This window comes from Chanos chanos, chromosome 5 (assembly GCF_902362185.1).
Source record: "Chanos chanos chromosome 5, fChaCha1.1, whole genome shotgun sequence".
NCBI classification, from domain to species: Eukaryota; Metazoa; Chordata; class Actinopteri; order Gonorynchiformes; family Chanidae; genus Chanos; species Chanos chanos.
The window spans coordinates 46,797,414-46,820,919 of NC_044499.1; the positions used below are offsets into that span (position 1 = coordinate 46,797,414).

The 23,506-nt window shown below is 37.1% G+C and overlaps 6 protein-coding genes across 7 annotated transcripts; all 6 read left to right on the plus strand.

Annotated features, from left to right (window-relative positions):
• On the plus strand, positions 1-810 carry LOC115811217 (gamma-crystallin M2-like). Its single transcript, XM_030773330.1, has 3 exons — positions 1-15; positions 171-413; positions 532-810. The coding sequence occupies exons 1-3, from the start codon at positions 1-3 to the stop codon at positions 808-810; spliced, it is 537 nt and encodes a 178-aa protein (XP_030629190.1).
• Positions 811-4,110: 3,300 nt separating this feature from the next.
• LOC115811357 (gamma-crystallin M2-like) lies at positions 4,111-4,903 on the plus strand. Its single transcript, XM_030773519.1, has 3 exons — positions 4,111-4,125; positions 4,276-4,518; positions 4,625-4,903. The coding sequence occupies exons 1-3, from the start codon at positions 4,111-4,113 to the stop codon at positions 4,901-4,903; spliced, it is 537 nt and encodes a 178-aa protein (XP_030629379.1).
• Positions 4,904-7,709: 2,806 nt separating this feature from the next.
• LOC115811636 (gamma-crystallin M2-like) lies at positions 7,710-8,520 on the plus strand. The gene is made up of 3 exons (XM_030773926.1): positions 7,710-7,724; positions 7,879-8,121; positions 8,242-8,520. The coding sequence occupies exons 1-3, from the start codon at positions 7,710-7,712 to the stop codon at positions 8,518-8,520; spliced, it is 537 nt and encodes a 178-aa protein (XP_030629786.1).
• A 2,860-nt stretch (positions 8,521-11,380) lies between these two features.
• On the plus strand, positions 11,381-12,181 carry LOC115811490 (gamma-crystallin M2-like). The gene is made up of 3 exons (XM_030773718.1): positions 11,381-11,395; positions 11,553-11,795; positions 11,903-12,181. The coding sequence occupies exons 1-3, from the start codon at positions 11,381-11,383 to the stop codon at positions 12,179-12,181; spliced, it is 537 nt and encodes a 178-aa protein (XP_030629578.1).
• A 3,879-nt stretch (positions 12,182-16,060) lies between these two features.
• Positions 16,061-16,856, plus strand: LOC115811651 (gamma-crystallin M2-like). Its single transcript, XM_030773945.1, has 3 exons — positions 16,061-16,075; positions 16,221-16,463; positions 16,578-16,856. The coding sequence occupies exons 1-3, from the start codon at positions 16,061-16,063 to the stop codon at positions 16,854-16,856; spliced, it is 537 nt and encodes a 178-aa protein (XP_030629805.1).
• Positions 16,857-20,676: 3,820 nt separating this feature from the next.
• On the plus strand, positions 20,677-21,809 carry LOC115811403 (gamma-crystallin M2-like). 2 transcript variants are annotated; one of them, XM_030773580.1, is made up of 3 exons: positions 20,677-20,685; positions 21,164-21,406; positions 21,531-21,809. In XM_030773580.1, exons 1-3 carry the CDS (start codon positions 20,677-20,679, stop codon positions 21,807-21,809), a joined length of 531 nt encoding a protein of 176 aa, XP_030629440.1. The 2 variants fall into 2 exon arrangements, with proteins under 2 accessions (XP_030629440.1, XP_030629438.1); XM_030773578.1 differs by lacking the exon at positions 20,677-20,685 and adding an exon at positions 21,003-21,017.
• Positions 21,810-23,506: the final 1,697 nt, after the last annotated feature.

Consider the following 23,506-nt stretch of genomic DNA (forward strand, 5'->3'; position numbering starts at 1 on the left):
ATGACCATGGGAAAGGTGAGCTCTATGACAACCTGCACTTCTCCACATCAAAAGAGATGAATACTATTTCAAACTCTTATGGATATTTTTGACAGAGTATTTTTTCACACTTCAGTTTTTACACAGCTTGTACTAAGTAAATAAACTGATACCTTTCAATGTATTTCCAGATTATCTTTTACGAGGAGAGGAACTTTCAGGGTCGCTCCTATGAGTGCATGAGCGACTGTGCTGACATGCACTCCTACATGAGCCGTTGCCACTCATGTAGGGTGGAGAGCGGTTGCTTCATGGTTTATGACCGTCCAAACTACATGGGAAACCAGTACTTCATGAGGAGGGGCGAGTATGCTGACTACATGAATATGTTTGGATGGAATAACTGCATCAGGTCCTCGCGCATGATCCCCATGGTAAGCTCAACAGGGTAATTTGATCAGGCTTTATGAAAAAGAACTTTACTTTCAAGTTGTGGGTCTACAATAATAAAATGTGAATATTAATGCCATTTGTATATTTGTTCCCTGACAGCACCGAGGATCCTATAGAATGAGGATCTATGAGAGAGAGAACTTCGGAGGTCACATGCATGAGTGCATGGATGACTGTGACTGCATTATGGACCGCTACCACATGTCCCATTGTATGTCCTGCCATGTTATGGATGGCCACTGGCTCATGTATGAGCACCCCCACTACAGAGGCAGAATGTGGTACTTTGGACCTGGAGAGTACAGGAACTTCAGCAGCATGGGATATGGCAACATGAGATTCATGAGCATGAGGCGTATCATGGATTCCTTTTACTAAATAGTTCATTTAGAAAAAAAGTTGATCTCTTGATGATCATCATCAGATTTTCAATAAAGTCTGTTACTCCATTTTTCTTGAGAGTTGTGTGGTGTCTTATCTGCTAAGATTTTAACGAGGAATGATACTCTTTTAGGATATGTTATAAAATTCATGTGCACATTTCAAGAATTGTCCTGAGTAAACCCAGTACTTCATTCAAAAACTTTTTCAGCTCAGTTAAATTCCCATCAGTTAAATCACAAGCCAATCACGTATATATCTAAAATGATTTTTTTGAATTACTCTTAAATCAGTTTAATGATGAGCCTCTCAAGACAATCAGTCCTCTATTGTCAGAAGTTAGAAAACTCAAAAGCCCTGACATTATTCATATAAGTTACATGAAAAGGTAAATTTAGGTGTCATTTTGTCCATTACAGTTTTGGGGCTTCGGAGGGCACAGGCCACACTGGAGATTTGATTGGCCATTCCGGATGCCATCCAAAAATCGTAGTCTATGATTGGCCATCAACCAGGTCGAAAGCAGGACTGCCACCCTTGAATGAATCAGTGCTCCACTTGGGCCACCCCAGTCAAAAAAGTCTAGAATCGCCACTGTCCTTAATGTACTTAACTGTGGGAACAACTTCAAACTGTGAAACTGCAGTAAAGGTCTTCTTTAGCAATTGATCTGATCAGTTCCTTCACTGGAATTGCCTCCATTTGGAGGGAAGGTAAACCGTTCAAAAAAAGTGCATCTAATAAGGGTATTTACATGCCTGGTAACAAGCAAATCCAGCAGCAATACCTTTCAACTGTAATACCTTACAGTTATACTAACCGCAATAAAATCAGAAGTGTAGTTACATCAGTGAATCAGATGATTAAAGTTAATTAAAGCCAAATATCTTGATATGTCTCATATAGTCACTTATATACACACCTATATTGTCATTTCATTTGGAATAGACACAAAAGTTGACTCATTTAATTTAACTATATGCTTGTCCTATGTTTAAATGAGATGTTTAAACGCAGTCTTACTCGCAATGTAATTTAACAAGTAGGGAACCTATTATGAACAACTCAACGTTGAAGCAATGTTCACCATTTTAAGTATAGTTTAATACTACACTGTCTCGTAAAACCTTACAGTTACAGGAACAACAAAGAAATATATTTCAATGCAATGAAATTAAACAATTATATTTAAAACTTCCAAATGAATACACAGTGACTGACGACAAATGTGACCACTCTGGACTAACATAAGAGTGAATGAAGACAACGTTAGCATTAAATGTCATATCTTTGAACAGTATGCTGATCAGCAGTTGTACTTCAGAGTAAAATCAGAAGGCTACGACGGCTTTTTCTTTGCTACACTGCATGTACAATAGTAGCTTTTGACATTCCACTTTTTGATATGCCACAATAGCAGCTTTGATATGCCACTTCTTTTTATTACTTTTTTCTTATTTATCTTTTTATTATTATTATTCATCTGCATGGGCTGGTGTGCATATGTGTGTGTGTGTGTGTGAGCGTGTGTGTGTGGGTGTGTGCGCATGTATGGAATGTTAGATGACCAGTTTCAGGAGCTGCACAACAAATTTTGTTGTATGATAATGTGCAATGACAATAAAGGCATTCTGTTCTATTCTATATTACACAGTACCAATCACACACAAGTTATTTCTGGTCCAAATTGCAGAGACAACCTGTAATAAAAGAATTCTTTTTGGTGACGCTAAAGTCACAGGCAAAGGCTCGAATACCCATGCCAAACTTTTCAGAGATATTACAGTTCAGAAAGCTGTTATACAGAGATGAGATGCATGTAGGATTGATTGCTCTATGAAAAGCACAGAGAATATTTTTCATTCAACTGCAGACAAAGTTGCCAGTCCCCCAGACCTTGATGTAAATTCCTCATCTCTCCAGCAGAACTTTCTATTTCACTGGTGTCTCCTAAGACTCCAAGAGTCTCATTAAATCTTCAGCTTGCCGAAGCAACAGTGAGTGTGTTCATAAGAATGGTATATGAATTAAAAATCGAACTAAATAAAATATGTTTGTAATAGTGTGCACTGACCAGGTATTTTGTCCCCTAATAGTCTCTCTTCCTCATCCAGCCCCCAACTCTCTCATAACTCTCTTGCATGACAAAACAGCAGCTGGCCTCAACTGTATGTGATGGATAATAAATAAATAGATAATTAAACAGCAAATGATCACACAAAAGCGACTTAAGCAAAATTTTGGGTAATTTCAAATACAATCCTGATATATCATTGAGTAAAAGGAATAACAGTCTGCACTTTGCAACAATTAAATACCTCTTCCAAGGTTGATGATAATAATCGTGTTTTTTTAAAAAAAAAGTTTCAATCATAGTGTTGTAAAAAATATTAAAGCGAACCAGAGGCTTTGTAATGAAGATCACTTAAAGGAAAGATGAATAACATTAATTTTACCATATCTCCCCCTCTACTTCCACTGGACCAGAAATGGATTTATTTAAGCAGTAACAGACTATGTATACCTATTTATCATTCAGTGTCTGTCAGTTGAGAGGATTGTTTCATCCCAACTACCTAGTGTAACTATGGGTATTTTAAGAAAGAAATACTTAAATTCCAAATGTTTGAACTGTTGTTCCTCAATAAGCTTATTGAGGAGGAAACATTTCAACAAATGGATGAATACGAATATCCAGAGATGTGACCTTCCTCTGGTCCATCATTTAAAAATTCATGACTTAACCCTTTTCTGTATGTATCACATAGCACCTGCCTGTCATGAAACAAACATGTCTCTTACATGTCTCAAGATATTTTACATAGACAAATTGACATATCAGTGCATGGTGAGCTTGTGATTTGGTTAGCAAGTTGACATAAGAAGGTTTCGATTTGTCTCTGTTCATAACAGCCTGTCATTCTACAATCTATACAAAAATTTGTATAGCCATTTTACTGAACCCTGGGGTGGTGAAACAGAGGAACAGAATGTTCTTACATATTTACATACATACTTACATATTTACTAACTCGCTAAAGCTGCGTTAGCAATGTGGGCTAGAATTTTTGCTATTGTATTCTTCATGATACTATGAAACCTAAATTCTATTTTTAAAAGTCTTCCAAAAGCGGTTCAACATGAAAAAGCCTCTGTTCCATGTTGCTTGGTCAGGAATTGACAACAATGGAGACCATGTATTCTTTAGGTCTGGTCCACTATAAAAGTAAAGGTTTCACTGGTCAGGATGTCAGAGTATCTACGGCATCTCTAGCTAGAGGAGCAAATATCACAACCATGACCATGGGAAAGGTGAGATATGACATCCCTCACTTCATTATGAAAAATTGTACATGAATATTTGCATTCTGATTGATGTTGTGGTTTGTTTGATTTTTGAAACTATTGTTTTGTTCACTTTTTACAAAATTGGAAAAGTAATAACTTGAAATGTATTTCCAGATTATCTTTTATGAGGAGAAGAACTTTCAGGGTCGCTCCTATGAGTGTATGGGCGACTGTGCTGACATGCACTCCTACCTGAGGCACTGCCACTCCTGTAGGGTGGAGAGCGGCTGCTTTATGGTTTACGACCAGACAAACTACATGGGAAACCAGTACTTCATGAGGAGGGGCGAGTATGGTGACTACATGAATATGTTTGGATGGAATAACAGCATCAGGTCCTGGCGCATGATCCCCATGGTGAGCTTATGTGTTTTATCTAGTTATACTTTAGAAAAAGAACGTGGGCCCACAACGTAATAATAAAATGTGAATATTAATACTTTTTATACTTGTTCTTCAACAGTACCGAGGATCCTACAGAATGAGGATCTACGAGAGAGAGAACTTCGGAGGTCAAATGTATGACTGCATGGATGACTGTGAGTCATTCATGGACCGCTACCACATGTCTCATTGCATGTCCTGCCACGTTATGGATGGCCACTGGCTCATGTATGAGCACCCTCACTACAGAGGCAGGATGTGGTACTTTGGACCTGGAGAGTACAGGAACTTCAGCAGCATGGGATATGGCAACATGAGATTCATGAGCATGAGGCGTATCATGCATTCCTTTTACTAAATAATTAATTTAGTAAAATATATGATTGTCATTTGATGATCGTTAAGAAAGGATCTTCAATAAAGTGTGTTACTCAATTTTAATTAAGAGTTGTGTGCTTTATTACCTGCTAAAAAATTATTTTGTCTGTCTCTCCCTGGATGCTCCATTCAGTAGCTGCCATGACACTACAATAAGTGGAAAGTGTGTTGACTCTGTTAATTCTGTTGACTTATATCATGACATTATGGATAGTTTACTGAATGATCCTGAGTAAATGTGGCACCTCACACAAAAACTATTTCAACATAAATTCATCACAAGATGATTACATACACATCTTAAATGATTTTTCTGAAGTGCTCTATCAGTTTGAATGGGTTGTTGCAACAAGCAACTGTTCCACTGCTATCAATACAAAAGAAAAATCCCATTGTCCTTATGAGTTTAATGAACAGTTCAGTTTAGGGCTGATGCAGACCATTAGTATTTTAGTGTTCCTGGTCATTTAAACTAAGTACAACACTACATGTATCCTGTCATGACTGTTTGATAATTTGTTCTCAAATAAAGACAGCCACACTGTTCAAGAACATGAAAATGCAAAATGCAAAATTCGTTTAAGTTCTAATTAAGGTAGAGAATGCACTCTTACAAAAATAATAGAAATGTCGGCGTATTTCCGTCTTGCTCATAAAGAGATTCCGAATATGTATAAGTGCAAACTAGAAAGCAAATCAGGCATCAACAGTCCTCGTTGACAGAACACTTAAGCTACTAACAGGTTGACAAAAATATGACAAGAAATGAAGATGGCTCAATCAGTTAAACAAGCCCTTCATTAAAGCCAAAAAATCAGGGTATATATTATAAAATTAGTTAATTGCTTCATTTGAAAAAGACACAAGAGTTCACATAATTCAGTTAACTGTACACTTCTTCAACATTCAATTTTAGGTTTAAAAAAAGGTTTTCCCTGCAATACAAGTGATTATGTTTGGGATAATTTGGCAAACAGCTGATTAGCGCAGAAAGGCTTACCACTTAAAATACATCTCATTCATTCCAGGAATATTTTCCATGTCACATAGATTTGCCCATTGAAGTTCTACCAGCATGGTTAAAAATTTCCAAATGCATACACTTAAGACTTGAATCCATGTCACAGTATGGACAACAAATGCCATCAGACAAAAGTGAATGGGGAGCAGACGAGAACAATTTAAGATACCATAAACCCTAAAAGTCATAGCCTATAACTGAAGACCATGTTGAAAAGATGGGCTATCCTGAAGTAAAATCAGTTTTCTTTACTTCCACTGCATCAGCCAGGGGACATTACACGATATCCTCAATCTATTTCTGCGCCGAGGAGCAGAGAAGTCCTGGAATAAAAGTACTCTTCATAGTGATAATACATGTCTCCTTATAGTGTCCACAGCAAATATTAAAGTATCCATCTAAAATCTACAACAGAAATTACAGATCAGAGGATCTATATGGTGCATGTTGGGCTGATCTTTACAGCTTGGTGAACAAGACAGGTGATTTTTCACTGACCTACAGCCCATCAAAGTAATGCTGGTCCTATTGCAATGAGAATGACGCAAAACTCAAATCTGCTCACAAAATATGTCAGTATCTGCAATTTTAGCGAACAAATAATCATTTTGACTCCAAATAAAATAGGAGCATCTGACTTTGAGGTAAATTCTGTCTATGTCGCTAAAGACATCAAAGTAAACTTGTGCATCTGTGATGAAGAGTGCTTAAAGGAAAAAAGAAAAACATTCATCTTTATTTACACCTCAATTTCATCTGGATCCAAAAATAATTTGTATGGATCAAAAACAGAATTCCCAATGTATTCCTGTATCTCTGTCAATGTCTGCACAACCTGAATGGACTCTTCATCCCAACTATATGGCTAAAGAATTGACTTTCTAAGAAAGCAATACTTAAATTACAGGTAGGACATGAATTCCAAGAAAGTACTTCTTGTAGGTGAAACACTTGGCTGAATATGAATATTCAAAGGTGTGATACACCTAATCTTAATCTCAAAGCAAGTACACACGATTTTATCATTTATGTAAATGGCCAATCTTTCAGTTTCTAAGCAATAATCATTAAAAACATATCACAACAATTTGGACAATTCTCAGACAACACCATTAATAAGCACTAGCCATCTTAAATATGAGGTATTACATCGAATACTCAAAACATTGGCTATAAAAAGAGTGTATATTAAAAAAAAACACACACACACCCCCTAGAGGCACACAGTGGTATGAGAACATACTTAACTGACATATTCTGAGAAACACACGTATTTACTATATTGCTAAAGTAATCTGCCTGAGAAAATTAGTGGACTAAAATTATGAGCTATTATATTGGTTATGTTTTTGCAAACTCATCAGACATTGAATATTAAGACAGACAAAAAACATGTATGGTCCAAAATAAACTTTAGATGGATCCTCACCAAATAAATAGTACAATGTGAAATTTTCTAGCAAAGAATACATGTCAGATGGGCAGTTGCAGGTAAATTCTTCATGAACAAGGAAATATCCAGGTTTTTGCTATTGTTATGGCTGCTTTTTTTAACAATACTATGAATCCAAAAATTCTATTTTTAAGTCTTCCAAAAGCAGTTAAACCCTGAAAAAGCCTCTGTTCCATGTTGCTTGGTCAGGAACTGATAACAATGGGGGCCGTGTATTCTTTAGGTCTGGTCCCCTATAAAAGTAAGGGTTTCAGCAGCCTGGATGTCAGTGTATCTACAGCATCTCTATCCAGAGGAGCAAACGTCACAGCCATGACCATGGGAAAGGTAAACTCCATAAAATCCTTCACCTCTCTATGACAATGTTTTATCAGAATATGTATTATTTTTATGGATACTGTGGTTTGTTTGAGTGTTGTCAGTTTTCTTTTAAACAAATTTTATAAAATAAATTAACCAGTGACTTGAAATGTATTTCTAGATTATCTTTTACGAGGAGAAGAACTTTCAGGGTCGCTCCTATGAGTGTATGGGAGACTGTGCTGACATGCACTCCTACCTGAAGCACTGCCACTCCTGTAGGGTGGAGAGCGGCTGCTTTATGGTTTACGACCAGACAAACTACATGGGAAACCAGTACTTCATGAGGAGGGGCGAGTATGGTGACTACATGAATATGTTTGGATGGAATAACAGCATCAGGTCCTGGCGCATGATCCCCATGGTGAGCTCATCAGAGTACTTTGGTTATTCTTTATAGAAAAGATGTTTACCAGCTGTGAGTCTACAAAGTAAAGAATAAATTGTAATTGTTAATATGACATGTACCTTTGTTCCTCAACAGCACCGAGGATCCTACAGAATGAGGATCTACGAGAGAGAGAACTTCGGAGGTCAAATGTATGACTGCATGGATGATTGTGAGTCATTCATGGACCGCTACCACATGTCTCATTGCATGTCCTGTCATGTGATGGATGGTCACTGGCTCATGTATGAGCACCCTCACTACAGAGGCAGAATGTGGTACTTTGGACCTGGAGAGTACAGGAACTTCAGCAGCATGGGATATGGCAACATGAGATTCATGAGCATGAGGCGTATCATGCATTCCTTTTACTAAATCATTAATTCATTAAAATAATGATTTTGCATTTGATGATCATTAACAACAGGTCTCATTAACAAATGAGAGTTGTGTGCTTTATTATCTTCTAAAACATATCTGGATACTCCCTTCAATAACTTCTATGATACTACAATAAGTAGTAAGTCTAATGATACTTAAATCTGCTGACTTACATTCTGGAATTATGGACAATTTATTGAATGATTCTGAGTAAACTGGCACCTTACACAAGACAATCACATACATGTATGTTGTCAAATACCAAAAACAACAGTGTACAAGAATGAGAAAAAGTCAAAATGCACAATTCATACAAGGTCTGATTTAGCTACTGAAACCATTCTTATAAATACATATATTAAAAGTGTTGATAGATGGCTGGGGTATGGCTTTAGTGAATCCCTAATTGAATTGACAATGAGAAAAACTTTAAGGTACCTAATTACAGTAAAAGTTCTCTTTAATATATAACCTATTTATATCCATCACATGCATGCTAGCATATTTCCATCTAGCTCATATCTAAATGGTTCTGAATATGTGTACATGCCAACTGGCAAGCAAATCAGGCATCAGTAGTCGTCATTGGCAGAACACTTAAGCTACTAACAGGTTGACAAAAATATGACAAGAAATGAAGATGGCTCAATCAGTTAATCAAGCACTTCGTTAAAGTCCAAAGAATCAGGGTATATGTCATAAGATGAGTTCATTGCTTTGGAAAAGACACAAGAGGTCACATAACTAAGTTAACTGTACACCTCTTCCCCTTCCACTCATGGGTTTAAAAATTTTTTTCCCTGCGATACAAGTGATTATGTAGGGATAATTTGGCAAACAACTCACGAAACCACACGAAACACATCTCGTTCAGTCCAGCAATACTTCCATCCTCAAATACAAGCTGATATGGAAAATAATTTAACAACTGACAACAAATACCATCAGACAAAAGTGACAGACCAGCAAATGTAGACAACTTTAGGAACCACAGTGCTAAATGTCATATAATTGAACACTGTGTTGATCATCTGTGACTTTCTGAGGTGAAATCAGTTTGTGAGAGCACACTTCTTTTGTATCACTTCCACTGCACAACTAGGGTACATTACACAATACTTACCCTTAAGCCACTTCCACTTTGAGGATGAGGAGAAAGGACTTGTAATAGAAGAATTCTTTTTAGTAACTACATATATTCATCCTAATAATGAAGTCCAAAGCAAATAGTCAAATATCCATCTCAAATCTATCAGAGAAATTACACATCAAAAGATCTATTTAGTGCATATTGCACTGATCTCTACAGCTTGCTGAACAAGATCATACAGTTTTTTTCATTGGGCTATGGAGCATCCAGGGAAATATTTACCAAATTACAAGGAGAATAAGGCAGAATCCAAATTCTGCTCAGAAAACAGGCCAGCAATCTCGGCAAACAAATATCCATTATGATGGAGAATAAAACAAGTAGATCAGACCTTGAAGTAAAATTCGTATTTTTATGTGTAGCAAAAGACATCAAATCAAACTTGCACATCTGTGATGAACAGTGGTTAAAGGAACAATGAAAATCATTCATCTTCATTTAAATCCCTATTTCCCCTGAATCAGAAAAGAGTTAATATGAATCAGAAACAGAATTCCATATGTATTCCTGTATCTCTGTCAATGTCTGCACAATGTGAGTGGACTCATCATCGCAACTACATGGTGTAGAAATTGATTTCTTAAGAAAGCAATACTAAAATTACATGTATTCCAAGAAGGCATTTACTGTGGGTAAAGGACTTCACCAAATGGCTTAATATGGATATTCAAAAGTGTGACACACCTTAATGTTGTCTATCATCTTAAAACTCTTGACCAAGGCCATCACAGCACTAGTCACATAGCACCTTAGCCTTATGTAACAAACATCTCCAAAATATCTCAAAATATTTTATGCAGACTTACTGATATATCAGTGTATGGTGAACTTAGTTATTTTATTTTGGAAGTTGATATAACAAGGTAGAGATTAGAATCTTTCCATAACAGCCTGTCATTCTATAATCTATGCAAAAACTGCAAAAAGTAGTGAGAGGGAACTCTTCAAAACACGTAAACACTTTTTTTAGCAATATAAATGGCTGATCTTTCAGTTTCTAAGCAGTTACCAATGGAAAACTATTACAATGCTTTGGACCGTTCTCACACAGCACCGTTTACAAACAATCATGACAAAAAATGATAAATCATCTCATTTACAGGGTATTAAATCAGATAATCCAAACAAATGCTGCAAAGGGAATGACTGACAAACCCTACAAGCAGACACTGACATTAGCACACACTTAACTTACATGTGTTGAAAAGCACACACGTTTACTACCTTGCCAAAGTAAGCTGCCTCAGCAAAATAGTAGATTATAAGAACAAGATATAACAACAGTTACTTTTTTTCATTGGGCAATGACAGATGAGACAGACTAAAAGAAACATATTTGATCTAAAATTGTCTTTTGATGAATTTTTACCCCAAAAACGAATAAAGTCAAATTTTCTTGCAAAGAATAAAAGTCAGATGGGCATTTGCAGGCCAATTCTTCAATAACAAGGAAATATCTCGTTTTTGCAATTGTTGTTGTTGGTCTTATCCTCACAATACCATGAATCCAAAAATTCTATTTTTAAGTCTCCAAAAAGCTGTTCAACCCTAAAAAAGCCTCTGTTCCAAGTTGCTACGTCAGGAAATGACAACAATGAGACCATGTATTCTGTAGGTCTGGTCCACTATAAAAGTAAGGGTTTCAGCAGCCTGGATGTCAGTGTATCTACAGCATCTCTAACCAGAGGAGCAAACATCACAACCATGACCATGGGAAAGGTAAGATCTATGATGTCCTCCACATCTCTATGACAAAATTTGACAGTAATCCCATGTAAAGTACTGATGGCTGTGTTGTTTCTTTGAATGTTTTTCTTCTTACAACTGCACAGTGATAAAAACAAACTACTAATTAACTAAATGAATATATTTCTAGATCACCTTTTTTGAGGAGAAGAACTTTCAGGGTCGCTCCTATGAGTGTATGGGCGACTGTGCTGACATGCACTCCTACCTGAAGCACTGCCACTCCTGTAGAGTGGAAAGCGGCTGCTTTATGGTTTACGACCAGACAAACTACATGGGAAACCAGTACTTCATGAGGAGGGGCGAGTATGGTGACTACATGAATATGTTTGGATGGAATAACTGCATCAGGTCCTGGCGCATGATCCCCATGGTGAGCTCATGTGTTTTATTTGGTTATACTTTACAAAAACTGATTTTTTTTCAAGTTCTGGGTCAACAATGTGAATTTTAATACAATTTATACTTGTTCCTCAACAGTGGCGAGGATCCTACAGAATGAGAATCTATGAGAGAGAGAATTACGGAGGTCAAATGTATGACTGCATGGATGATTGTGAGTCATTCATGGACCGCTACCACATGTCCCACTGCATGTCCTGCCACGTTATGGATGGCCACTGGCTCATGTATGAGCACCCCCACTACAGAGGCAGGATGATGTACTTTGGACCTGGAGAGTACAGGAACTTCAGCAGCATGGGATATGGCAACATGAGATTCATGAGTATGAGGCGTATCATGCACTCCTTTTACTAAATAATTAATTTAGTAAAATAATTGATTGTCATTTGATGATCATTAAGAGAAGATCTTCAATAAAGTGTGTTACTCAATTCTGATTACGAGTTGTGTGGTTAATTATCTGCCAAGACTTTATTTTTTCCTATATTTCTCTGAATGCTCCATATAACAGCTGCAATGACATTACAATAAGGGCTCTGTTTTAACAGCCTAAGTGCATGGTCTCAAGCGCATGGCATAAGCACATTTGAGTTGTGTCCAAATCCACTTTTGCTAGTTTAATGGCGGATAATTTGAGTGCAAACTAAGGCACAATGTGTAAAGGGGTTGTACTTAGTCTCTTACTTAATCGTAGGTGCGTTTTGGGCATAACATGCAATAAACCAATCAGAGTGTCAGCTCCCATTCCCTTTAAAAGCCGCCTGCACTGGCATCTTGACGGATTGTTATTACAACGGTGGACTTGACCAACCGTTGTAAAGACCAACCGCCCAGATGGACGCAAGTTCATTTGCTATTTAAACAACATGCGCACTGGACAGGAAAATGATAACTGCATCAGTTTGAAAACAGCAAAGACACTTTCCTTTCGGTATGCGCTGCGTTGCGCTGGGTGTAAGATAGAGCCTTGAATGTCTAAGAATACTCAGCCCCTTTAGCATCTTTTATGAAATTCATGCACTACTTTAACAAATGGTCCAGTAAACTGGTCAGTTCACACACACACACACACAAAAAATTCATATTTATGAAATTCATCATGAGACAATCACATAGATATCTAAAATGATTTCAGTGAGGTGCTCTATCAGTTGAACACTTTGCTTATTGACTCAATAAATATTCTGTCATGAGAAGTTAGACAAGACAAGAACTCTTTTTTTAGTGTTCAATTAAACATAACATTCAGGTTTGATGCAGTGTTTCTGCAGTAAACCGGTACTGCAATAATCTTTCAAAATGATTCCCTGTTTTTTTTTTTTTTTTACAAAAGTCATTTCCAACAAAGCCACAAAAGGTGAATTTGAAAGTGACAAAATGCAAGTCCATGTTGCTTCCCACTGAGGCATAGATTACCCTTGGTTTATCACTGAAATAAGAAAACTGTTAGATTTTTTAGTATGAGTACTGTTAGCTTTGTAAATAGCTTTACTATTGTTTTAAGTTAATCCCTTTTCTAATAATTACAGGGAATATCTTTAAGATGTGATCATTTCATCTGATCATTTCCTTACATGCCTTAAACATCTAGGTTGATTGTTCTCAAGAAGTGGAGCTAAGAAAACAATTTATATAACTACTGACCAGCGGCAATACATTTCAACTGTCTATTGGGTAACAACAGTCCAAATAAGAAGAAAGAATAAAACAATGGTCATTTGTGTAATCTTGGTGTACCATTATCTATTTTTACTTCTAATAAAACAGACTTAGAACTCAAGGTAAATTATGCTTTTCTCTAACAGAGATGTCTTTAGAGTCTCACACACACTTTGTAGCACATCAGTGGAACAGAAACCTTGTCCATAAGAGCTGTATATAAAATTAAAAATCAGAACACATTTAAAAAATCTACAATACTTAGTACAGATAAGATTAGCTTCAACTGTGTCTGATGGTTAATAAAAACGAAACCAAGCAGGCACACAGAAAACAACTTAAGCTAAATTTAGTATAACACTGGCATACTATATATTGAAACTGCTGAGTTGTTTAACGTATCAAGAGGAACAGTTTCTAAAGTCATGATGGCATACCAAAAACTATGGAAGACTAGTTCTGGGAAGTGTAACTCTGGACGGAAGCCAAAACTCTGCGAAGGTGACAGCAGAGCACTAAAATAACTCTGTGTCAAAAAAACACAGAACCACAGCTACTACAGTGACTGCAGAGCTAAACCAACATCTTGCTAACCCAGTATCAGCCAAAACAGTTTGTTGAGAGCTCAGTGCAGCTGGATATCATGGAAGGGATGCCATTCCCAAAACTTTTCTTTCCCCCATCAATGTTTGAAAACACCTAAAATGGTGCAAAGATCATCAGAGATGGACAATGGACCAGTAGAAGAATATCATCTTCTCTGAAAAGTCATCCTTCACGCTTTTTCCTTGTTCAGGACAAATTTATGTATGGAGGAAGCCAAAAGAAGCCCTTGATTTCAATTGCCTGACCCCAACCATTACGCATGGAGGTGGTTCTGTAACGGTTTGGGCTGCAATATCGTGGAATTCTCTTGGTCCTGTGTTAGCACTGCATGGTAGGGTTACCTCTAAAGAGTATTTATCAGTTTTGGGTGACCAAATTCACCCAGTGGTCCAAACACTCTTTCCAAACGGTGATGTCACCTTTCAAGACGGTACTGCGCCAATTCACATTGCTAAAATCGTTAAAGACTGGCATGAAGAGCACAACAGTGAAGTTGAACACTTGGATTGGCCCCCACAATCACAAGATCTTATCATAATCGAAAATCTCTGCTATACTTTAGAGCAGCTAGTAAGGAGCCACTTCCCTCCATCATCATCTCTGAAAGAGCTGGAACAGGTTTTGCTTCAGGAATGGATTAAAATTCCCTTAGCCACTGTCCAAAAGTTGTATGATTTCTTAAGAAACCAATACTGAAATTACACATGTGTGAAATGTATTCCAAGACAGTACTCACTGAGGGTGAAACACTTTACCAAATGGCTTAAACAAATGGATATTCAAAAGTGTGACACATCTTAATGTTGTCTGTCATCTTAAAACTCTTGGCCAAGGCCAGTATTGTACTAGCTACATGCCACTTTGGCATTATATAACAAACTTATCTCTAACAGGACTAAAATTAGGTGTGTGATGAGCTTAGTAATTTTGTTTTTAAGTTGACTTAACAAGGCTGAGATTAGAATCTTTCCATAACAGCCTGTCATTCTATAATCTGTAGAAAAAATTGCGCAACCATTTTGCAAACCCCCTGGGTGGTTAGTGAAATAGAGGATAAACCAAATGGAAACACTGTTTAGATGATTCTCTGTTGTTCAAGGATGTACACATCAGAATGAATACATACAGAATGTGCTTCTGCTGGAAAACAAATGTCATCCACACTGGGAACACAAACATTTTCCATAAAGTAGTGAAAGGAAAGTCTTCTAAAAGTAAACACTTTTTTATCAACCTAAATGGACAACCTTTCAATTTCTACGCAATTATCATTAAAAGCATGTCTATGATTTGGACAATTCTGAGACAACACCACTTATAAGCACTAGTGACGAAGCACCGTAAGTCATCTTAGATATATGGTATTACATTGAATACTTAAAAAAATCCAATATATAAAGAGAATGTATATGAAAGAAGCCTACAGGCACACACTGGTATGACAGCTTAGTTATCTTCCATCTGCTGAGAAACACACATATTTTCTATATTGCTTAAGTAAGCTGCCACCGCAAATTAGTGGATTATAAGTACAAGATATAAAACAACGGTTATTCTTTTTGCCAATTCCAATGACAAATATGACCGAATAAAAAACATGTCTGGTCCAAAACTATTTTTGGTGGATCCTTACCAAACAAAATGAACAAAGTCAACATTTCTAGCAAAGAATACATGTCACATGGGAAGTTGCAGTTGAATTCTTCATGAGCAAGGAAATATCTAGTTGTTTGTCATTGTTGTTGCTGTTTACTTCATGATACTATGAATCCAAAAATTCCATTTTTAAGTCTCCAAAAAGCTGTTCAACTCTAAAAAAAGCCTCTATTCTAGGTTGCTTGGTCAGGAATTGACAACAATGACAACTATGTATTCTTTGAGTCTGGTCCACTATAAAAGTAAGGGTTTCAGCAGCCAAAGGTCAGTGTGTTCACAGCATCTCTAACCAGAGGAGCAAACATCACAACCATGACCATGGGAAAGGTGAGCTCTGTGACATCCTTCACTTCTCTCTGACAAAAATTTATATGAGTATATGAATTCTGATAGAAATTGTGGTTTGTCTGAGATGTTCTTTTAAACAGCTCTTACAAAATAAACAAATCAATGACTTTCAATTCATTTCTAGATCATTTTTTACGAGGAGAAGAACTTTCAGGGTCGCTCCTATGAGTGTATGGGCGACTGTGCTGACATGCACTCCTACCTGAAGCACTGCCACTCCTGTAGGGTGGAGAGCGGCTGCTTTATGGTTTACGACCAGACAAACTACATGGGAAACCAGTACTTCATGAGGAGGGGCGAGTACGGTGACTACATGAATATGTTTGGATGGAATAACTGCATCAGGTCCTGGCGCATGATCCCCATGGTAAGCTCATGTGTTTTATTTGGTTATACTTTACAAAAAAGATTTTTTCAACTTCTGTGCACAACAATGCAAATATTAAAAAATTTAATACAATTTATATTTGTTCTTCAACAGTGGCAAGGATCCTATAGAATGAGAATCTACGAGAGAGAGAATTACGGAGGTCAAATGTATGACTGCATGGATGATTGTGACTCATTCATGGACCGCTACCACATGTCCCATTGCATGTCCTGCCACGTTATGGATGGTCACTGGCTCATGTATGAGCATCCCCACTACAGAGGCAGGATGTGGTACTTTGGACCTGGAGAGTACAGGAACTTCAGCAATATGGGATATGGCAACATGAGATTCATGAGCATGAGGCGTATCATGCACTCCTTTTACTAAATAATTAATTTAGTAAAATAATTGATTGTCATTTGATGATCATGAAGAGAAGATCTTCAATAAAGTGTGTTACTCAATTCTGATTATGAGTTGTGTGGTTAATTATCTGCCAAGACTATTTTTTCCTATATTTCTCTGAATGCTCCATATAACAGCTGCAATGACATTACAATAAGGGCTCTGTTTTAACAATCTAAGTGCATGGTCTCAAGCGCATGGCATAAGCGCATTTAAGTTGTGTCCAAATCCACTTTTGCTAGTTTAATGGCGGATAATTTGAGTGCAAACTAAGGCACAATGTGCAAAGGGGTTGTACTTAGTCTCTTACTTAATCGTAGGTGTGTTTTGGGCATAACATGCAATAAACCAATCAGAGTGTCAGCTCCCATTCCCTTTAAAAGCCGCCTGCACTGGCATCTTGACGGATTGTTATTACAACGGTGGACTTGACCAACTGTTGTAAAGACCAACCGCCCAGATGGATGCAAGTTCATTTGCTATTTAAACAATGTGTGCACTGGACAGGAAAATGACAACTGCGTCAGTTTGAAAACAGCAAAGACATTTGCATTTCGGTATGCACTGTGTTGCGCTGGGTACAAGATAGAGCCCTAAATGTCTAAGGATACTCAGTCCCTTTAGTATCTGTTATGAAATTCATGCACTACTTTGACAAATGGTCCTAAGTAAACCAGTCAGTTCACACACACACACAAAAATTCATATTTATAAAATTCATCATGAGACTATCCATGTTGCTTCCCATTGAGGCATAGATTACACTTGGTTTATCATCGAAATAAGAAAACTGTTAGGCTTTTTAGTATGAGTACTGTTAGCTTTGTTAATAGATTTACTACAGTTTTAAGTTAATCCCTATTCTGATAAGTAAAGAGTATATCTTTAAGATGTGATCATTTCATCTGATCATTTCCTTACATGCCTTAAACATCTAGGTTGATGGATCAACATGGTTCTCAAGAAGTGGAGCTAAGAAAACAATTTATATAACTACTGACCAGCGGCAATACATTTCAACTATCTGTTAGGTAACAACAGTAAGATAAGAAGAAAATAAGATGAAATTAAATCAGTCAGTAAGTTAACTGTTTAATCAAAGCCAACATCTGGATATGTGTATGTAGTCACTGCTTCATTTAGAACAGACACAACAGTTCACACATGTAACACAAGCAATAGAGGTAAGGTTTACGATGTAAAACATACTCTGTTCATTGAAATTACAGAGGCATGTTTAAAACCTCCAATGTATACAATTAACAGTTCTATAAAATGAAGTCTATGCCATTCACCTGTAAAAAAAAAAAAAAAAAAAAAGTCCTACCAGTCACAGAGTGACATGATGCAGTGAGTAAACCAGGACAACTTTAAGAAAACGATAGTGCCAAATGTCATTGTGTGTGGTGAGCAAGGGCAAAGGCCATTTTTCATTGGGTGAAATTTCCATTGTGGTTCTCATTGAAAATCCTCATCAAATTTGAACAATAAAACAACGGTCATTTGTGTAATCTTGGTGCACCATTATCTACTTTCACTTCTAATAAAACAGGCTTATCAGACCTCAAGGTAAAGTATACTTTTCTCCAACACAGATGTCTTGAGAGCCTCACACACACTCTGCAGCAAATCACAGAAACAGGAACAGAAACCTTGTCCATAAGAGGTGTATATAAAATTGAAAATCAGAACACATTTTAAAAATTTACAATACTTATGACAGACTAGATTAGCTTCAACTGTGTCTGATGGTTAATAAAAAAAAAGCAAGCAAGCAGGCACACAGAAAACACCTTACGCTAAATTTCTGTGATTTCTAATACAGTACTGGCATACTAAATATTGAAGAAGTAGAAAAAATGTCAACATTTTGCATTAATAAAGCATCCCTACCAGGACTGATGGTAATGGTAGTTTTTGAAGTGTTGCCACCCAAAAGGCTATAAAAGCTCAGGGCTAAATGGGGCATCTGTGGTGAAGCGCACTTAAAGGGAAGATGAAACAAAATTCCGTTCATCTTAAGGTCCATAATTACTGGATCATTGTTCAAGAATCTGAGGAAAATTCTGAGGGTAAGTCAGTGATCTTATTTGTGGAAGACAGGTGTCAGCATCTAACTCCTCATTAAATGTCATCCCTAGCTCACATAATTCTGAGCACAGGGAGCACAGTGTAGTACATCAGGTCATGATTTTAATACATACAGGAACTGCTAAAATCTGCTGCTTCAATATCTCCATAGAGTCGAGACACCATGGCAGTTGTTAAGATGTCAACTCAGTTGCAGTTGGTGGATTGTTGCCAGAACAATCCAAGAGTTATGCAACATTGCCTGGTCCATGGAGATGTATTGAATGTGAACAGGAATATGAAGAAACAGCTTCAGTCCTGATTAACCTGTTTCTCTCTAGGGGTGTGTAAGGGGAAACATCGTGAGCTATGGCTTGGGCTGTTCCTACAAGAACCAGATGTGTTTGAGATGCAATTAGAACCGCATGGATAAAATTAATCCATTTGTACTGTTCAGATTTTGTGAGACTGCACATCCTGCAAAAAATAGACCATGTGGTTTAGACCGTTAAAATAGAGCCCCATGAGTTTAATGAAAAGTTCAGTTTATTGTTCTGATCACTACAGCTTTTGGTTAAGATTTTTTTCATTGGACCACGGAGCATCCACAGAAATATTTACCAGATTACAAGGAGAATATAGGCCAGTGTCTGCAATCTCTGCACACAAATATCCATTATGATAGAGAACAAAATGAACAGATCAGACCGAGAAGTAAAATTTGTGTTGCAAAAAATGCGTGTTGCAAAAGTCATCTGTGATGAAGAGTGCTTAAAGGAACAATGAAAAACAGTCATCTTCATTTAAATCCCTATTTCCACTGAATCAGAAAAGAGTTTATATGAATCAGAAACAGAATTCCACATGTATTCCTGTATCTCTGTCAATGTCTGCACAACCTGAGTGGACTCCTCATCTCAACTACATGGTGTGCAAATTGATTTCTTAAGAAACCAATACTGAAATTACACAGGTGTGAAATGTATTCCAAGACAGTACTTACTGAGGATGAAACACTTCACAAAATGGCTTAACATGGATATTCAAACATGTGACACATCTTAATGTTGTCTATCATTTTAAAACTCTTGGCCAAGGCCTGTACTGTACTTACTACATGCCACCTTGGTATTATGCAAGAAACTCATCTTTAACAAGACTCTAATTTGAAGGATGAAGGATAAAACAAATGGAAACACTGTTTAGATGATTCTCTGATGTTCAAGCATGTAATCTGGAAAACAAAGGGTATCCATACTGGGAACATTTTCCAGACAGTAGTGAAAGGAAAGTCCTCTGAAAGTAAACACTTTTTTATCAATGTAAATGGACAACCTTTCAATTTCTAAGCAATTATCATTAAAAGCATGTCTATGATAAGGCCAATTCTGAGACAACACCGCTTATAAGCACTAGTGACAAAGCACCGTAAGTCATCTTAGATATATGGTACTACATTGAATACTTAAAAAAAATCCAATATAAAGAGAATGCATATAAAAGAAGCCTACAGGCACACACTGATATGACAACTTCTTTAACTTCCATGTGCTGAGAAACACATATTTTCTATATTACTTAAGTAAGCTGCCACAGCAAATTAGTGGGTTACAAGTACAAGATATAAAACAACGGTTATTCTTTTTGTCAATTCATCAGGCAAGGACAAATATGACAGATGAAAAAACATGTCTGGTCCAAAACCATTTTTGGTGGATCCTTACCAAACAAAATGAGCAAAGTCAACATTTCTAGCAAAGAATACATGTCACATGGGAAGTTGCAGTTGAATTCTTCATGAACAAGGAAATATCTAGTTGTTTGTCATTGTTGTTGCTGTTTACTTCATGATACTATGAATCCAAAAATTCCATTTTTAAGTCTCCAAAAAGCACTTCAACTCTAAAAAAGCCTCTATTCTAGGTTGCTTGGTCAGTAAATGACAACAATGACAACTATGTATTCTTTGAGTCTGGTCCACTATAAAAGTAAGGGTTTCAGCAGCCAAAGGTCAGTGTGTTCACAGCATCTCTAACCAGAGGAGCAAACATCACAACCATGACCATGGGAAAGGTAAGCTCTGTGACATCCTTCACTTCTCTCTGACAAAACTTTTATATGAGTATATGAATTCTGATGGATATTGTGGTTTGTCTGAGATGTTCTTTAAAACAGCTCTTACAAAATAAACAAATCAATGACTTTCAATTCATTTCTAGATCATTTTTTACGAGGAGAAGAACTTTCAGGGTCGCTCCTATGAGTGTATGGGTGACTGTGCTGACATGCACTCCTACCTGAAGCACTGCCACTCCTGTAGGGTGGAGAGCGGCTGCTTTATGGTTTACGACCAGACAAACTACATGGGAAACCAGTACTTCATGAGGAGGGGCGAGTACGGTGACTACATGAATATGTTTGGATGGAATAACAGCATCAGGTCCTGGCGCATGATCCCCATGGTAAGCTCATGTGTTTTATTTGGTTATACTTTACAAAAAAAGATTTTTTCAAGTCAACTTCTGTGCACATAATGTGAGTAATAAAATGTGAAGTTTAATACAATTTATATTTCTTCCTCAACAGTGGCGAGGATCCTACAGAATGAGAATCTACGAGAGAGAGAATTACGGAGGTCAAATGTATGACTGCATGGATGACTGTGAGTCATTCATGGACCGCTACCACATGTCCCATTGCATGTCCTGCCACGTTATGGATGGTCACTGGCTCATGTATGAGCACCCCCACTACAGAGGCAGAATGTGGTACTTTGGACCTGGAGAGTACAGGAACTTCAGCAGCATGGGATATGGCAACATGAGATTCATGAGCATGAGGCGTATCATGCATTCCTTTTACTAAATAATTAATTCAGTAAAATAATCGATTGTCATTTGATGATCATTAAGAGAAGATCTTCAATAAAGTCTGTTACTCAATTTTGATTACGAGTTGTGTGGTTAATTATATTAAGACTTTTTTTTTTCAGTATTTCTCTGAATGCTCCATACAATAGCTGCAATGACATTTCAAGAAGGGCTCTATTTTAATCATCTAAGCTCATGGTCTAAAGCACATGGTGTAAGTGCATTTAGGACATGTCCAAATCCACTTTTGCTAGTTAAACAGCAGATAATTTGAGTGCAAAGTAAGGCGCAAGGCATATTGGGGGTGTGTCTTAATTAATCTTAGGTGTGTTTTGGGCATAACATGCAATGAACCAATCAGAGTGTCAGCTCTCATTACCTTTAAAAGCCACCTGCACTGGCACCTTGATGGGTTGCTATTACAACGGTGGACAAAAAGAGCGATTCGCTGCCTCCGCTGTCTCCCAATCCTCTGTCCAATCAGGTACTCCATTTTTCAATGAAACAACTGCAACATTACTTTAGACCAAGTTTCTGTTGGTCTAAGCGCAGATGCTTTCAGTTGCATTCGAAATAGCAACACGCTAGCCATGTGTCTGAATACACTTCACTTTAAAACCAACCAGATGGATGCAAGTTCATTTGCTATTTAAACCATGTGCGCACTGGACAGAAAAATGACAACTGCGTTGGTCTGTATACATAATATATTTGTGGAAGTCAAGTTGTGCCAGCCATTAGAGGTTGTGTTTTAGTCAATGCTGTACTTAAATTACTTCACTTCTGCACTGTTAGCAGTTGCTGCTCCGTATAGATGCACATGCTCCAATTGGATATCTGCTGTTTAATTTCCTTCATACCTAGCATGAAAGTGCTCCACTGTTCCACTGGGGTAATGTATGAACTAACTGTCCAGCTACCCCCTAGTGATTACATACATCAAACTACACTGTGAAGGGATTGTTGGCTAATTCACAATTTCCTCTCTTTTGTTTCGTCTGTTTTGTTCCTTTTCTGTCGTTTTTGTTTGTTCCATTTTGTTTTTTGGGGGGTGGGTGGGGGTGGTATTGCTTTTACTCATTGTACTTTGTTCTGCTATGAAGTCAGCCTTTTACAGGGACATTTTTGGTGGAATAATTTGCATAGTAAAAGGTTCCCATCCCAGATTAACATGTTCTGTCAGTCATTACCTTTATTACTGGATCACATAAAGTGTTGTAATGTGTGGGGTTTTTTTTAGTGTTGAACAGTCCAAGAGAGAAAAAATGTAACTTTTAGCTGTGTCAATCTAATCTGGACTTTTGTGTTTTTTAAAAAAAGAAAGAAAGAAACAAAAAAACATGATGTTCTCCATCTAAGCTCAAGGTTCATAAACTAAATAAATACCTTTGATAAAATCCTTCTCTTTCTGTAACTATTTGCTGTATGTTTTCAGTAAAGATGCACGTTATGTGAGCCATAAACAGAATTATACATGTGTGCCACAGATAAATGGAATTTTTATCCCAGCTTTGTGGTGTAGATGTTGCTGTCTTTATAAAGCAATACTTTAATTGCAAATGTATAAATTGCATTCAAAAATGTGTTCTCCTTGGTAAAAATACATCAGTAAGTGACTGAATACAAATATTAAAAATGTGACATGCTTTCCCCTTGTCCAGCATTTAAAAACTCTTTGCCGAGCCCATTATT

Bases quoted from the DNA above. Each gene is read 5' to 3' on its own strand.
- LOC115811217 (XM_030773330.1), top strand. The intron at 414-531 runs GTAAGCTCAACA...GTTCCCTGACAG, and splicing joins CCTCGCGCATGATCCCCATG to CACCGAGGATCCTATAGAAT.
- LOC115811357 (XM_030773519.1), top strand. The intron at 4,519-4,624 runs GTGAGCTTATGT...GTTCTTCAACAG, and splicing joins CCTGGCGCATGATCCCCATG to TACCGAGGATCCTACAGAAT.
- LOC115811636 (XM_030773926.1), top strand. The intron at 8,122-8,241 runs GTGAGCTCATCA...GTTCCTCAACAG, and splicing joins CCTGGCGCATGATCCCCATG to CACCGAGGATCCTACAGAAT.
- LOC115811490 (XM_030773718.1), top strand. The intron at 11,796-11,902 runs GTGAGCTCATGT...GTTCCTCAACAG, and splicing joins CCTGGCGCATGATCCCCATG to TGGCGAGGATCCTACAGAAT.
- LOC115811651 (XM_030773945.1), top strand. The intron at 16,464-16,577 runs GTAAGCTCATGT...GTTCTTCAACAG, and splicing joins CCTGGCGCATGATCCCCATG to TGGCAAGGATCCTATAGAAT.
- LOC115811403 (XM_030773578.1), top strand. The intron at 21,407-21,530 runs GTAAGCTCATGT...CTTCCTCAACAG, and splicing joins CCTGGCGCATGATCCCCATG to TGGCGAGGATCCTACAGAAT.